Here is a 17,776-nt window from a genome sequence, read left to right as displayed (position 1 = left end):
TCCCATCTGGCTGGACCTCCTTAATAAATCTTAGCCGTAAGTACAGTTATATGCTGGATCCTGGGGGTCCTGGTGGAACTCTGAATGTGGTGGTAGTCCTGGAGACCCCCAACACACCAGGAAAAGCAGTCCATCTGTGTGCTAAACTTCTCATCTATGTGATTGCTATGCTTCAGCATGAACCACCAATTTTCTAAGAATTATCATTTAAAAGCAGATAATTCCTAAAATAATCCATGTAATTTGAAATGGCACATATATAGGGATTATCTATGGAAAATTGGAAAGTGGAGGCCAGAGAATACATTTTAAACTCTTGACTTTTTAAAAAAAAAAAGTCTCTTTAGTAATATTTTTACTTACAAATTAGAGAGATCAGCAATCCTATTAATAACTTTATTCCAAGTGAAACCGTAACGGCAGTGACAGAGAAAGGGGTCCTAGAGGCCGTCGCCAGTAGGGGAGGGTCAGGAGGCACTGAGGGGAACAGGTGGAGGTGGGGGCTGGCCCTGCCTCTCCCCCTCCTTTCAGGCTTTCCAACCAGGTCTTCCCAGGAACCACCCACCCTAGAGGCGGTGCCCTAGGGCTGGGCTCCGCTCCCTAACCTTCCTCAGCCACCCACACATCTGAGTTGCTGGGGAGCTTGTTAAGGATGGAGAGTCCCAGACCCGCCTTGCAGATCCTAGGAAGGTTAATATTTGTTCAAGGAATCTCCCTAGGAGTTCATGGGACACTAGTGTCCTAGAGGAACATAGCTTGAGAAACACCAGTTTCCTCTGTCAATTTTGCTAGAAGAAGCTAATGAAGAGTGCTGGGGTTTTTTTGTTTTGTTTTGTTTTGTTTTTGGTGGTTAATCTTGTTCAAGTCATTGAGGACTGTATCATTTCATGCGATTGTGGTTTAGATAGTAACATCATCCTATAGATGAAAATTTGACCTCCATTTTAAACTTTCTTATTGTATTTAAAGTGCATATTCAGAAAATAAACTTTCCCCAAATGGACCAGGAGTTCCTAGTGGGCAAAAGGCTCTATTGTTCCCCTGTATGTCCCCAACTCCTGGCACAATGCCAGGGTTCAGATCACTTTGCTGAATGAATGAATGAATGCATTGATCTCAGATGGGGAACGGCGGGAAGAGACAGCCTCACAAAATGATTCTCTAGGATCTGCAGGGTGGGCCTGGGAATCTCCATCCTTCACATGCTCCCCACCAACTCAGATGTGTCGGGGGCTGAGGAAGGTTAGGGAGCAGAGTCCAACCCAGGGGCGTCACCTCCAGGGTGGGCAGGTCCTGGGAAGACCTGGTTGGAGCCCCGCTGAAGCCTCAGTGTGCAGTCGGGGCTGCAGGACTAACGTTCAACTTGGCTTCTGTGATCACTGCCCATGGCCTCTCAAATTCGATGCAAACTTCAGCTGAGCTTCTTTGGCTCCAGTGTTCCCTCGCTCAACAGCTCTCCACCGATGCTAGACTGAGATCTCGTTTCCCCACCCCTGAAAGGTCCTCGATGTCTCTGACTGTCCAAAATCCACCCGCCCATCTTTTATGGACTGGGTCTCAAATGGTACTTCCTTTTGTTCTGGGTGGGAAAATAATAGAGTTGAGACTCAAACAGATTCAGGTTTGTGGTCAGGTTTCATATTGTCCTGGAGGCTTAACATAGGGCTAGTTACTTATATTCTCTGGGCCTCAGTTTCCCCAACTGGATTCTCCCCTACCTGAAAAGACGGATGATCACACAGCACAGTGTGAGAAGAGCAGCCGGCACTCTCCTGGCACAGAGAAGGGGCTCCACAGACAGCTGCCCACGCCCATCTCCTGGCACCACACCCTCCTCTCATTTCCCCCCCAAGGCCTGTAGATCCTAGTTCTCTCAGAGCCCTTTCCAGGCCCTATTATTCTAGTAATTAGATTACTAGTCCTCTCTCCAAACTCCACCTGTAAACACCTCCTTTTGTTTTTCACCTAACAAATCAACAATGTCCAAAATTATGTTCTACGATGAAAAAAGCCACATACCCAACCCTCCAGTGTGCTGCTGGGGGCAATGCACACTGTTTTTAAAAAATATTTTAAAAAATTATTTGGAAGCGCATGTTAGGAATCCTCAAAATGCAAATTCTTTGACTAAATAATTCCACTTCTTCTTTTTTTTTTTTTTTGAGACGGAGTCTTGCTCTGTTGCCCAGGCTGGAGTGCAGTGGCACGATCTCAGCTCACTGCAAGCTCCGCCTCCCGGGTTCAAGCAATTCTCCTGCCTCAGCCTCCTGAGTAGCTGGGACTACAGGTATCCACCACCATGCCAGGCTAAGTTTTGTATTTTTAGTAGAGATGGGGTTTGGCCTTGTTGGCCAGGCTGGTTTTGAACTCCTGACTTCAGATGACCCACCTGCCTCAGCCTCCCAAAGTGCTGGGATTACAGGTGTGAGCCACCATGCCCAGCCAATAATTCTACTTCTTAATATCTACCCTGATAATAATCTGAAATACAGAAAAAGACAAGATATATACAGTATAAATAAATATTTGATATTTCAATATAGAAAACTATATAAACATTTGCATAAGAAGTCCATCACAACATAATTTAAAATAGCAAAATATTAAAGTTTAAATATCTCACAGGATTATATCATTTCATCTGATTATAGTTTAGATAGTAAATTCAAGAATAAAGTTTTAATGAAGTATCATGTGTAACTATTTACAACAGCACTTCAGACATTCATTACAACCTGGCAGAGAGACAGCTTGTGCTAGTATACCAAGTAATACCTGTATAGAAATGCCAAGATAAAAGCTGGAAAGGAAACTCCAAACTCCTTGTGACTGTATGTAAGAATGCTTTGTGATCTCTGTGTCACTTCACATCATGGGTTTCAATGTAACTGTACTTTTGTATAGCACTGAGCTCAATTATTCTGGCATAACATTGACCTGTCTTGGAGTTCATGGTATTGGTGGCCACCATGGATTTTTTTCTATGAGAGTTTACTGCCTTATCCTTGGTCTACAGTACCATGAGACTCTGCTGTTTGTGCTAGGTGGAAACATCCCAGAATCACAGAAAAAGACAGAAGCTACTGCATGATAGCACAAAGATAGATTATACTGGCTGCACAGATTACACCTTTCTATATTTGGAGGGGTCAGTAACCACCTCTTCATTTATGACCACAGGGCCCCTTCTCCTCTCTTAGGATATTCCATTCCCAGTGAGCACTTTTCTTCCAGGATGCCTCCTTCTCCTTTGGAGATAGCATGCAAGTTTCTCTCTCCACTTGGTTGCATTGTGAACGGTAATTGGGAACTTACTTGAGTTCAAGGGTGGCATTTTGGTGCAACTGTGTGACGTCTCTTCTCTGCATGATTTCCAGCAAAGATGTCCCATTTTGTTGCATGCTCTGAAGCGTAGAATTGGGTAGCAGGAAATCTTCATCCAAAGTCTGATTTAAAGTTGTCTTTTCAATAATTTCTATGGAGAAAATTCACCAATTATTTAATAAGCCTCTGAAAAGTGGCTAGTAGCAAGTGAAAAACTTAGAAACTTCTCTGCTGAGGACTGCTCTGTTTACCTGAGCTGAGTTGGACCTCCATGCCAGGCCAGGCCACCTGGTGTATCCCAATGTACTCTGTACATCCCTTAACTAAACAGCCATGAACTTGGGATTACTGGCCTATTTCAAAGTCTTTCCATGCACCAATAAACTCTCTAAAGGCAGGCACATGGTGTCAACCTCACCATTTCCTTGTACCTGGCAGAGACATCTGCACATGAAAAATAAATGTTCTCAATAAATACTTACTACATAAATAAACCACCAATGCTTGATCCTACTTTTTTTATTAAACATAATTTGTTCTAATAATTTCCTTACATTTTGCCCTATAAAGTCTAATTTGCATTGGATTCTGTACTTTTTAAGCCGTTACACTATAATTCAAAAAGAAGAGTGATTATATGTTTCTGGTAGCTGGAAAACTGAAAATAGCATGCTAAAAGCCACAGCACACCCAATTGAGAAATGATTAAATTATTCTAATATGATGGATATACTTGGTACCAAACTGAAGTCCCAAATACTGTCAGCTCCTATTCTGGGCAGATGGATGGGGAGCTACCGTACTAACTTTACCATAACGGGGCTTGAGAATTAGGATCTAAGTTTCAGGTGTAATGCAGAAAATTAAAAAAGAAATATGCATTTTTTAAAGCTAAAACTCTCAGTGAAAGACTAAAGCTTACACATTTCAGGATCCCCAAACTATTGCAGTCCCTCTGGTTCCAGAAAGCCCAATACAAGAGATATACATCTATTCGTATGTTTAAAAAAGCGACAGTGACTTCTTACTAGATAAGGACAGACACTTCAAACTAGACACTGCCCACACTACCTGTGATGTTCATCCGCAACCTCTCAATGGCTACGGCCAGGTCTTGACTCTCCTTGAAGATTCTCTCAGTTGCCCTATTCACCTTTTGGGTACTTGCTAACATTCTAGTGAGCTGGTGGAAAAATAAAGTCTCAGGTTAGTTTGACTTTAAGGAGTCTGACTTTAAATAATACGCAAACTTTAGTATTCCGTGGTTGTCGCCTATCAGCAACAACATATATTCCAGAATATAGAGTAAAGATGAGCACTATCATGCAAGCTGAGGTTCATATTTTGGGGTTATAAATGGACTCAATAGTTAATAATCTACAACTCACTCAGCGTAAGAAAAGATGGGTATATTTTTAAAAGCAGGCTAATTGTGTATTAAACTATAGATTCTCCTAGTGTCTATACTGTGAAGGCCCTCGATTCACTTTAAAACCCAAATATACAGAATATAGAAAGTAAACCTTACTGATTTGTGTGGCCTATGAAATGTTAGTCTCTAGGAGTTAACACGGAGTCAGTCAAGCTGATTTTAGACCTGATTCTGCCAGGCTGTGGATAGCCCCAGACATCTCCAAGCATTGTCTGTAACACTTGGGAAACAGTAATGCTTACCTCCCGGGGCTGCCAAGAGAACTACACAAGACGAGAGCCAGGAAGTCAGCAGCCCGGAGGCTGACACTTAGCTGTCCTCAGCTGTTATTTTTACTGGGATTTTTACTATTTGTAAAAGGAAAGGTTGTTTATAATTTCCAAGAATGTAAAGTAATTCAGACTGGGTCTAAAAGTGTTTTCTAGTAAAGACCAAGTAGAATCTTCTTTAATGGATACAGAGAATTTATTTTAATCAGCTTATCATTTCCAACCAAATGTTTGCTTGATGAGGTACTTAAACCCAAACTTAAACCCTTCAACTCTTTCCAAAACATCGTTAATTCTCAATTAACAGGAGTCAAACTATACTTTCCAGGGTGATGTTTGTGTATGTGTGCATGAGTTGATGGAGATTAGACATCCATATGTATAGATACAGCATCACAGTACACACACACACACACACACCACACACAAAATTCATAAATGAAAAAATAGTAAATTTGACAGTAATCCTTCCTCACCATCTGCAGGGGGCGAGATTCTTTTTTAGGTCACTAAATGCCATTCCTGTCACAGGTTAAACAGAATAAATAATTCCCTGATGACATAAAAACAAGCTCACTTGCCACTCAGGGCCCTAAAATCAGAACCACTTCAACCTGAAGGCTGAAGGTTGCACAAACACCACGTCGTGAGGTCTGTGCGCTCCCTGCTCCACCCAGAAAGTTTCAGAGAGCATTACTGATGTTCAGTCCATGCTTTTGGGCTCACCACGTGTTTGGTTACTAAATGAATTTAGGAGAAGGAAGAAACCTCAGCGATCTTTTCATCCCTGCCCCACCCTTTGTTTCAAAGGAGAAATAAGTCAGAGCCAAGAGACTGCCCAACTCTGTCCTCAGCAGAGATGACAACAGACATTAAGTCGGGAGCCTTTTCCCAGTAAACCACAGAAACTGGCAGGGTCAAAACCAATTTGATGATTAAGTAACTGGAGCACAGCTCGTGGGAGGAAGAGGCTGGCATGATCTAATCAGAACCTTGCAGACAGCCCCAAGGCAATTGTTCAGGAGGGCTGATGGGAGGGACCGGAAGGAAGGTTGGTTCATTATAGAAAGAATTTACCTTCTTTTGCAGGTTATCCGTTTCTTCTGCAACACCTTCAAGCTTAATTCTTCCCAGGTCCTTTTGCATATTTTCTCTTAATAAAGATTCCTAGGAAGAATGGAGGAAATAAATTACAATGCTTCGCAGTAAAATGTTCTGATTCTTAACTAAGAAGCACTTGTTATTTCCTTTTTGTTCACAGAAAGAAATTCTTCTTTCCTTGGAACTGTCATTAAAAAAAAAAAAAGGATCACATTTACTTAGGTTTCGATTACAGCGACATGATTCCATACTGCCATCCTTTGCATTATATTTTTTAAATAGATATAAATTTAAAATCTGGTGTGATAAGCAGAATCTGATACTGCTGCAATTCTCAGATAAAGTTATGGCTTTATCTCAATAGCAGAGTCACACAAATTTAATTATAATTGCAACACCTAAGGAAAAAAACGCCTTCAGGCTAAACTACAAAAGAATTCAATAAAGAAAGATTTATAAATACTAAAAATAAAGAAAAATAAAGTGCTTAATTTATGCCAACATCCTTCTAATTTCTTGTATGATTTTGTTTAAACCTTAAAACTCAATGAATACTTTACATAAACACAAAAAGTTATTTAAAGAAAATGGACAATGGTTTATTTAGAGCAAATCATTCAAAATGAGTTAAAATTTAAATCAAATATTTGTCTTATTTGATATATATAAAATTGTTATATCCCTGGGACCCATACTGGCAGATTAATATACTGATTGTATATGTAGTGATTGGAAAAAACATTTAAATATTCTTTTTTTGGTAGATTTAAAAGCTCTCATTTTTCAAAAACACTTTGTGACATTTGAGGAAAGTATAACATAAAAATATCTCTTAGCGGTCCCTAAAAGACCACTGCAAATCAAGATGGATCCAAGAACCAGCCCCATCCCAGCACACACATAAACACACACACACCCCTAAGGAAGTATTAAGTTTGAGGAAAGCTCTTATCTAAGAAAAGGCATTTAGGAATGGCCATCCCTTTTATTGCTACCTGGCACACTGCATAGATTATGTCAAATTCTAATGCATATATAAAGCAAAATTTAAGAATCACATTGTTTTCCAATTAGAATTAAAAGTGGGTCGGGGCAGTGACTCATGTCGGTAATCCCAGAAATTTGAGACGTCAAGGTGGGAGGATCTCTTGAGCTTAGGAGTTCAAGACTAGCCTAGACAACACAGCGAGAGCTCATCTCTATTAAAAATAAAATTTAAAAAACTAGCTGGGCATGGTGGTATGTGCCTGTGGTCTCGGCTACTTGGGAGGCTAAGGCAGGAGGATCCCTTGAGCTATGGAGGTTAAGGCTGCAGTGGACCATGACTGCGCCACTGCATGCCAACCTGGGTGACTGAGGGAGACCCTGTCTCAAAAAAATAAATAAATAAATAAATAAAATAATAAAAATAAATAAGTGCTATAGTAGGACACGGTCTACTAAGTTAATTTCTTAACTCTTCATCCTTTTTTGACCTAGGCCCTGTTGGTGAAAACATAAAACTATGATTTACTGCCAGACATTTAATGTAGTCTTCCAGGGAGGAGAGATTCTGTGCCCTGCAACTCTAGTGAAGTGAATAACAATATACTTAAAGAAAATGGTTCATCTTCAGCATGAGGCAACTTTAAAGAAGATACTGTTCAGATTTATTTTCTGCTTTTCTTTTTCTTTTTCTTTCTTTCTTTTTTTTTTTTTTGAGACGGAGTCTCACTCTATCACCAGGCTGGAGTGTAGTGGTGCAATCTCGGCTCATGGCAACCTCCATCTCCCAGGTTCAAGCAATTCTCCTGCCTCAGCCTCCCAAGTAGCTGGGATTACAGGCACACGCCACTGTGCCCAGCCAATTTTTGTATTTTTAGTAGAGACGGGGTTTCACCATGTTGGCCAGGATGGTCTCGATCTCTTGATCTCGTGATCTGCCTGCTTTAGCCTCCCAAAGTGCTGGGATGCTGGGATTACAGGTGTGAGTCACTGTGCCTGGTCTATTTTCTGCTTTTCTAATAGGGCAGCTGTTTTCAAATACCCAAAGTTGTCTTACAGAAGAGCAAGTGGATTTGGTCTTATCCCAAAAGGCAGAACAAGGGCCATAGACGGCAACATTAATAAGGAGTCCTCCAGGGAGCACTGAAACAATGAAAGCTGCCAACTGTGAAACAAGCTAGCATGTGAGATAAGTAAGTACGTGCCTGTCACTGGTCACAGTCAAGGAAAGACTAGAAACCTGCCCGCAGGGCCAATGGAAGTTGGGCTTTCACACTGCTGGGAGGACACATGCAATGACTCCCACCATTCCACTGACTATATCCCTCAATGATAGAAGTGTCTGTTCATCTCCGTATTTCCAGTACCTACCTGGAGATATTTAGTTGTATTTTCCAGCTTTGACAAAATTCCATATGGGACAGGGATAATGCCAGTGAGGTTCAGAGAAAGAATGGCATCACCAGTCTCATCCAAGTCATTCAGCAGCACACCTACACATTCATCATCACAGGCTACAAGACAAATTTTTTAAAAGGAGAGTTAAAGTGAATGCAGTGTGGTCTGCCCGTTTTTTCACGGGGTTGCATAAGCTGTTTTGTGAAAATGACGTATGTGGTCAGAGTACACTCCAAGACCCGGTGTACCATATCTGATCTCATTCTCACTCCAACGGTGCCATGGGTGGCACGGCAGTAAGTGCTAGGCCCCTATTCAGTGATGATGCCAAGACTCAGATCAGATACGTAACTTCCCTGAGGTCACACAGAAAGAAACAGCTGAGGCCGAGAGTGGCGCCCAGCTCTGGCACACATTTCGTTCTTCTGCCCCCATCATTATGCTGCCTGGCTCATCCTTAAGTAGGACCCACGGCACTGAATCCCAGCATTCCCTTCCACAACCTGCTTGTCACCTCCCCAGACAGTTTGCAAATGCATCTTTCGCAAGTACAAGTGAAGGACACTGGACAGAATAGTGGGGGTGTTTGTGCCTATAATCAACACAAAAGTCAAAGCAAAAAAGACCTCCAATGCCATGATCCTAACAGGCCTCCTTATCTTCCCCATTAACCCCTGAGAAGACATCCCAAGATGACTATGTCATGCACTTGCTGGTAAAATAAATCAGAACTGGAAAAACAGTTTACAAAAGTCCATGATAGGCCGGGCGTGGTGGTTCACGCCTGTAATCCCAGCACTTTGGGAGGCTGAGGCGGGCAGACTGCCTGAGGTCAGGAGTTCAAGACCAGCCTGGCCAACATAGTGAAACTCTGTCTCTACTAAAAATACAAAAATTAGCCAGGCAAGGTGGTGGATAACCGTGATCCCAGCTACTCAGGAGGCTGAGGCAGAGGAATCACTTGAGTCCAGGAGGCGGAGGTTGCAGTGAGCCGAGATTGCGCTACTGCACTCCAGCCTGGGGGACAGAGCAAGACTCCATTAAAAAAAAAAAAAAAAAAAATCCATGATAGCCAAGAGCAGAAGCTCTCATGAAATTGGGGTAGCACAAATGACAACCCCACAAAGCTGTTTCCTCTCCCGCACTAAATCACTCCTGGTTCCACTAAAGGAAATATTAATGCCACTAAACGAGAAAGTTGAGATCACTGTGCTGCTCTGAGTGCCAGAGGAATAAACTGGTATCTTAGAACCTCCCGCCTCAGCTGGAAAACACATGATGAAAGGTTCGGTTCAGCAGATACAACAGTGATCTATGCTAAGAAAATAACAAAATGAAAATGAAACAGGATGTTGGTATCCTGCGGACACTTTAGTGTGCCACCACTGCTTCTTTCCCAACACATTTGGGAGGAAAAACCATCTTTACACATTTAGAGGAGAAATACTCACAAACACAATCTGTTTCCATCAGAATGTGCCTCGGTTCACACTCATCGCACCGGAGCCCCGAGGCCCCCAGCCTGCAAACACACTGCCCAGATGTGCGGTCACAGTCGCCATGGACAGAGCCGTGAGGGTTGCAGTCACACTTCTGGCAACTGCCACCTAGTGTTTGAGGGTTCCCATAATAGCCCAAGGAGCACCTACAGAAAGGAAGGAACATACGTACAGACAGGATGGTCAATACCAGCTTCTAACTCACGACAGTAATCATTTCCACCAAATGAAATGCAAAGCACAGATCCATTCACCTTGGGAAAACTTGTTTTGGAACAGTAATGAGGTCTTATTTCAATCAAGCACATGCAAATTGATAATGGCTCCCAGATCACTATAGTAAATACGCCCAACACCTTATAAAAGAAACAGAGTACCCAGGGATTTCCACATGACAATCCACCCATGTACCTTTCACAATGTTGTCCTTCATAGCCCAGGAGACAGGCATCACAACGGAAATCGTGGTCACCTTCCAAGACACAAGTGGGACTAAAACTGGAGGAAAAGAATTTCTTCTTGAATTTTCAGATATACAATTTCCATCTTTCCTTCAAGTACTTACTCATTACTCTTAGGATACACTATACTGGTCTCAAAAGTTACGTGATCACACACAGCTTTTTAGAGCTTACAATCTACTGGGCAAAAGGAAGGAAATAAATGTAATCAATAAGTGCATGCACATCTTGTATCCGAAAGACATTCATAAGACCCTGTCCAGGGGCAATCATGTGAATGTTAGGTGGAAGAAGATTGACCTTAGGGATTATCACTAATTAGCCACCCAACAAGAGAGTGTCCCAAGGAAAAAGCGTCTTTGCTTACCAAGTGATAAGGTGGTAAGAGAGTTGAAACAACTATGAGCAAGCATGAAAACCCGCAGGGGGAAGATGGCTGAACACACGCTGACGAAAAGAACTTTATTGACTGTAATGTAAGGTGAGGAAGGCAAGCCAGGGAAGCAAAGGCAAGGAAGTAGGGTGGAACTGGAGAATCGATCAAGCTAAACGCAGGCAGGGAGTTATGTGGTAGGCTACCAGAAGCAAAATGACAGAGCCTCTCAAAGTGTAATTATCGACTGGGATTTGATCTCCTCATTCATGGATTTCTGCTTTTGTTTTACTCCTTTTTCTCAACATCCTCTACCCTCTGCCTTCACGTTTTAAATTACCAATGCGCCATCTAGAGGCTGAGCTGGGTGCATGCAAACGACTGGAGACAATAAAAAACAAAACCGGTGAGAGCCAAGTCTGGTTTCTTTTGGTTAGCAAGATGAAGTTTCCAGTATCAGTTATCAGCCCCATACCACTTCTGACTCTTTTTCCTCCTTAAAATAGTAAAGGGATAGACTTCAGTGGAAACAAAATACGTAGAAAATAAAGCATGTGTTTTAGGGCATCTCAGATTCCGAACACACATGAATGTTCACATCCTCACAATCTCTTCCTGATAGCACAACTTTAATTTATTATGTGGACTCTGGGGATGTTTATAACCTTTTTATTATTGAAGAAGCAAAATATTCAAACAGTACGGAAATGTGCAGAGTGGTAGGGTAGAATGTCCTTCCCAATACTTCTCTGGGCACATATGGCCACCTATAACATGGGTATGAATAGACATGTGGATATGAATTTTTCCCAAAATGGCATCACACTACATATTCAATTACATACTTCAACTGGCCATTTCTCTAATTCTGTGCCTACAGATATACCTTATTCTTTTTTCCATGTTTGTAAAATATTTCACTCTAGGAATGCAACACAATGTATATAATCAATTCCCTGTAAGTAGATATTTGTTTCCCCTATTCCTCATGAGTACAAGCAATGCTAAAACACATCCATCTTTACACACACGGAAGTATTTCTATAGCATAGACTACAGAAATGCAATTGACAAGTCAAAATTCACATATATAGATTTAATATAAAAAATAAGCACTAGTAACAACACATTTTAGGATGCTTCATAGCTTGCAAGGGAAGCGTACACAGTGCCTCTCATTCGGTACTCACCATCAGGCATCATTTACTTGGAGGCAATAAAAAACAGAAGATTCAGACAAATATTAAAAGGAATACTTTGCTGCAGTATACCAAAGTTAACATTTGATCTTTATATGTTCAATACCTTGCCAACTATTCTAAGTGATAATAAAATATTATTGATGAATTATAATTTTCATTTGAACCAAAGAGGATTCTTTGATATTCTAATTCCCACTTAAAATTTCTGGTTCCCTTTTGCATTCAGATAATTCTGTACAAACATCATGAGTACAAGATAGAAATTAGTCCCAATTGTATCACCATGTGCATTTCAGCACTTAGTGCTGAATAAACCAGCTTATATAAATTCTAATCCTATTCTCTTAGATGGTAATTGGGTTATTTTGTATCATTATCAATAAAGTTAATAACAATTCATCTCCATGCAGATTGGATACATATGCTGTGGGCTAAAATGAGTCTTAAAAAACAAAACCTAAAAGTCCTTTCTTTAATTGGTTGCATCCAAACATCCAGTACCAACACAGATGCTTTGCTTTTGAAAAGATTCTCTTCCAATGCTTTTGAGAATGAACACTTTTTCTTAAAATCAACCTTTTGCAACCAAAGGAGAATACTCATTAACACAGACCACTGAGGCTGAACTGGAAGCAGCCCTGGGCAGCCCAGCATGCTAGCTGCACCTGTGGGGGCTCACCTGGCAGGGGGGCTGTGAGGACAGACACACAGAGCACAGTCACTTGCTGAGCCAGTCACCTTCCCATAGTAGCCAGAAGCACACACATCGCAATGGTCACCTGCTGTGTTATCGCCGCAGTTCTGGGAGCCCACATTTAAAGGAAGAGGGAAAAAATGGGAGATTGTTAGAAATCATTCTTATCTGGCAATAGCTAAGCACTGCCACGTTTTATATCAGCGAGCTTTTAAAAACATAAGGGGAGCATTTCCCTCCATATTCTTAAAATCCTGAAAACATTTCCAGCTCTGGGGCTTTCATTCATCATAAGGCTGCATTCATCCAATAAAGCCAAGAAATTACTAGTATATTCTTCTCAAGGAAAATAGACATAGGAGCCCTAAAAGCAGTTTGCAGAACCTTAAAACACAGTTTTAAAGTATTTAGTGGCCCAAAAAACAATCTGAAGCACCAGTTTTGCACATAGTCAGGGTTCAACAACCACGTGCAAGGAACTGAAGAATGGATAGACGATTTAGGAAATAGAGAATGAGGGAAGAAAACTCATGGTTTTAGAGCGCCACTGATCGATCACTGCAATCACCAACTAACTTTCAGGTCTTTTTTTTTTTTTTTTTTTTTAAGAGGTGAGGTCTCCCTGTGTTGCCCAGGCTGGAGTGCAGTGGTGCAATCATAGCTCACTGCAGCTTTGACCTCCAGGGCTCAAGTTCAAGTGATCCTCCTGCCTCAGCCTCTTGAGTAGCTGGGATCATAGGCACATGCCACCACATTTGCTTAATTTTTAAGTTTTTTGTACAGATAGGGGATTGCCATGTTGCCCAGGCTGGTCACAAACTCCTGGCCTCAGGTGATCCTCCTGCCTCGGCCTCCTAAGTAGCTGGGACGACAGGCACGGGCCACCCCATGTGGCATTTCCAGTTAACCTTTATATCATCCTTTGGACCTACGGTCTTTCTATTAAAAAGGGTACACATTTTTAAAGCTAAAAGAACAAGCAGTTCTTGCCATCTGATTCCAATTTGAAATTGGCATTTGCTCAATTCATCTGTATTTACTCAGTCCCTGGCCACAAGATTCCATGTCTGATGCAGCTGAGTAGAAAAACCAGGATCGCGGAGGAACCCCTGAGCAAACTCCCAGGCTGACTCATACTTTTATCCTCGGCAGTGAGAGGTGATACAGAAAGACATATTTTTACATGTTAAAAAAAGACTATTTTAAGTTCATTTAAATGTTTTTAAAATTCTAGTATTTTTCATTTTAAAGTTCTATTCCTATTTTTTTCCGTGATGAGGACAAATTTTACTGGGATCTACCTGACCTCTCAAAATGATCTCTCTTTAGAAGTAAAATTTGTAATCTCTCTCTTGAAAAGTAAATGTGTTAAAGACATGTGTTAATGGCATGGCCTAAACTTGACAAGGAATAAATATTAGACGATGAGAGAGAATTGAAGATTTTCAGGTTTTCCACAGCTAACACCAGCTCCCCCTGACACACGACGGACTCTGGGCTCCCTAGAGAAGCAAAGACAAGCTGCCCCAAGAGTGGCCAGGAAATACGGACCTCCTGATGAGAACTAAAGCGTGGGCTGAACTCGTTGCTATGGGAAATGCACAGAGAATGCCTGCCAATTTTTCACTGATGTAAAAAGGTTCAGTCGTATCTCCCAGAAGGCAGTGGTAGGGAGTGGGTAACCAGGAAGAAAAGCTCCCAAGCTACCGACTGCCCTTGTCCTCTGTCTCCCCAGCCCCCCAAGTCATACTTCCAATCAATCACTTTTTTTTTTTTGACATAGAGTTTCACTCTTGTTGCCCAGGCTGGAGTGCAATGGTATGGTATCAGCTCACCACAACCTCTGCCTCCCGAATAGCTGGGCTCAAGCGATTTTTTTGCCTCAGCCTCCCAAGTAGCTGGGATTAGAGGCATGCGCCACCATGCCCAGCTAATTTTGTATTTTCAGTAGAGACGAGGTTTCTCCATGTTGATCATGCTGGTCTCAAACTCCCGGCCTCAGGTGATCCGCCTGCCTGAGCCTCCCAAAGTGCTGGTATTACAGGTGTGAGCCACCACGCCCGGCCCCGGTCAATCATTTTTATGGTAACACCAAACGCCCAGTGACCTGAACATCCTATATACTAATGACAAAATCAGATCCCAAACGGTCTTTATATCTACCTGTACAATAAATACAGAGGGAGTGCTTAGGAGATTATGTTGAAGGGAAATGAACTGCACTAAACCACAAAAGGATCTGAAACACTGAGGACGGAAGGGAAGGTCCTGGGCTCAAAGAGCAAGGAAGAAGGGACGGAGGCGCTATATTGGTGAGAAGAGTGCAAGGGTCTTGTGTCTAGTCAACGCTGTGAGGCAGCAGTGACAGGGCGGACATGACTACCCTGTCCAGGGTGTGCTGTGGAGACACAGCACCTTGAGTCAAGGAGAGATGCTCCCATCGACTCCGGGAGCAAAGGCATTAGGCTCAGGGCAGGATACCAAAGACAGACAGTGACATGCACACCCCAGACTGGTGAATGGACCCATGACCACTCCATCTGGCCTCCATGTGAGGGTGTGTGACTTGGAAGGTTGAAGACTCAGGGCCTTCGGACACGGGAAAGAGGGATTTGATCAAGTAGTTTCGCAAGGTATTTGTTAAGATCCCACCACCAACAGATGCACCAACAGATGCATGGTCCAGGGGCACCGGCTTCAGGAAGAATCAGAGCTGCCCAAAGATGAGCTCAGCTGTTCTGGGAGTGAGCTCCCCATTGTTGCAGGTGTGTAAAATGTACACTAAATGACTGCCTGGCATGGCTGTTACAGTTCAGACTTCATATCTGAAGGGATAGCCAGGGGTGGTGGCTCATGCCTGTAATCCCAGCACTTTGGGAGGCCAAGGTAGGCGGATCATTTGAGGTCAGGAGTTCGAAACCAGCCTGGCCAACATGGTGAAACGCTGTCTCTACTAAAAATACAAAAATTAGCTGGGCATGGTGGCAGGCGCCTATAATCCCAGCTACTCAGGAGGCTGAGGCAGGAGAATCGCTTAAAGCCAGGAGGCAGATAGATGTTGCAGTGAGCAGATTACGCCATTGCTTTCCAGCCTGGGTGACAAAGCGAGCCTCCATCTCAAAAAAAAAAAAAAAAAAAAAAAGATCTGAAGTGATTCTGACAAGAATAGAAGGACCACTGCAACCCTGAAATCCCACCCTCTAAGCCCAGACACCAGTTTTTGTTTATAGTGCGTTTCAGTGACAGGAATTGTCAATAAGTGGTGACCATGAATGAAGAAGTCCCTAGGGACAAACACAGAATACAGATCTGTAAAAAGGGGGAAAACCAGAATCAAAATGTGGTGGGAGGCAGGTCGGGAGCCCGCAGTCCTAACTCCTCTGTTTTGGCTCCAGTGTTTCCTTGTGATTGGGCCACACCCAGGATCTCCAAGGCTTCGGGTGTGTCCTTGGTGGGCAGCGCATTTCCCTTCAATGCGTTATTTTACCCAAGGCAAGTTAATCTTGGAACAATTTCTACCAGTAATCAATGCTTCCACCTGAGTTATGGTAAAGCATGAGCCTTCAGGAGCAGGAAACAAGTATCAGATCATTTTGTTATCTGCCTCACTGGCTTAAGCTAAATCACAGGCACAGGAGTTTGTCTTCAGTCAGGGCTGCGAGGCTCCTGTCTGGGTCGCTTAGTCATTGACAGTGGTCAGAGTTCTCCATGTGTCCCTAAGACCAATCTTTTTGTTTGTTTGTTTGTTTGTTTGTTTGTCTGTCTGTTTTGAGACTGAGTCTCAATCTGTCGCCCAGGCTGGAGTGCAGTGGCGCGATCTCCTGCCTCAGCCTCCCGAGTAGCTGGGATTACAGGCACCGCCACCACGCCCAGCTAATTTTTTGTATTTTCAGTAGAGATGGGGTTTCACCATGTTAGCCAGCATGGTCTCGACCTCCTGACCTCATGATCTGCCTGCCTCGGCCTTCCAAAGTGCTGGGATTACAGGCGTGAGCCACCACGCCCAGCCCCCGAGACCAGTCTTGGCCTAGGAGAAAGTGGCTGAGAAGCAAACACACACTAACATGTGAATAATGTGCTGTTATCATCCCCTAGAGAATATGCATTTTTTAAAAAATGCAAGGAGAGGGCAATATTTTACACAGAGAAATACATTTTCAACACTGGCATTAACTTATTTTAAAATTCCCACGTGAGTCCCCAAACTTCATCATATATCTCATCTATTTTGACTACGGCAACCAGTACTGCAATTAAAAACAAAGCATGCAACTACAGTCATGCGTCACTTAAAGATGGGGATACTTCCTGAGAAACGCATCCCTAGCTGATTCCGTCATTATGTGAACATCATAGAGTGCACTTACACAAACCTAGATGGCACAGCCTACTACACGCCTAGGCCATATGGTAGGCAACTGCAACACAACAGTCAATATTTGTGCATCTAACTATGTCTAACATAGAAAAGGTACAGTAAAAATACAGTGTTATAGTCTTATCAGATCACTGTCCTGTATGTGATCTACTGTTGATGGAAATGTCATTATTTGGTGCATGACTGTAATTCCCAAATTGATGCCCACAGATAAATTCATCAAGAAAGTAAAATTTATAAAAGAATTTCCACTGATAAGGTCAGAACCACTAAGCTATTCCTTTCTTAAAGAAATACATTTATATTTTACATTTAGCTAACCTCTCACTAAACCAAGGCACAGCTATGACTTTGACCAGAAATCTGACACTCAGCATCCACTTTACTTCTAAACTCAGGCAAACACCCCCACAAACCAGCATACCAGACACTTCCCGGTGTTGGGGTCACAGGTGTCACTATGGTTGTTGCAGCTGCAGGGCACACAAGGAGCAACCAGAGGGCGCGGTCCCCTGCCACTCCCTGCTGGGAGCTTCCCTCTGTGGTACCCAGGAGCACAGTCCTGAGGGGATGCAAAAGGGAGGACAAAAAAGTCTGATTAAATAGTGAGTGAAGGACTTGAATAGACATTTCTCCAAAGGAGACATACAAATGGCCAACA

The 17,776-nt window shown here is 42.6% G+C and overlaps 1 protein-coding gene across 1 annotated transcript in view; it reads right to left on the bottom strand.

The window, feature by feature from the left end:
* Positions 1-17,776, bottom strand: part of LAMA1 (laminin subunit alpha 1) — a 172,192-nt gene that overhangs the window by 46,224 nt on the left and 108,192 nt on the right. Inside the window, 8 exon segments of the mRNA XM_030926195.1 lie at positions 3,316-3,475; positions 4,396-4,507; positions 6,103-6,192; positions 8,482-8,624; positions 9,960-10,153; positions 10,419-10,505; positions 12,723-12,844; positions 17,540-17,677. Of these exon segments, the coding sequence (XP_030782055.1) occupies positions 3,316-3,475; positions 4,396-4,507; positions 6,103-6,192; positions 8,482-8,624; positions 9,960-10,153; positions 10,419-10,505; positions 12,723-12,844; positions 17,540-17,677 (1,046 nt within the window).

This window comes from Rhinopithecus roxellana, chromosome 21 (genome assembly GCF_007565055.1).
Source record: "Rhinopithecus roxellana isolate Shanxi Qingling chromosome 21, ASM756505v1, whole genome shotgun sequence".
Classification (NCBI taxonomy): domain Eukaryota; kingdom Metazoa; phylum Chordata; class Mammalia; order Primates; family Cercopithecidae; genus Rhinopithecus; species Rhinopithecus roxellana.
The sequence above is the reverse complement of the archived record's forward strand: the minus strand, read 5'-3'. Positions and strand labels throughout refer to the sequence as shown.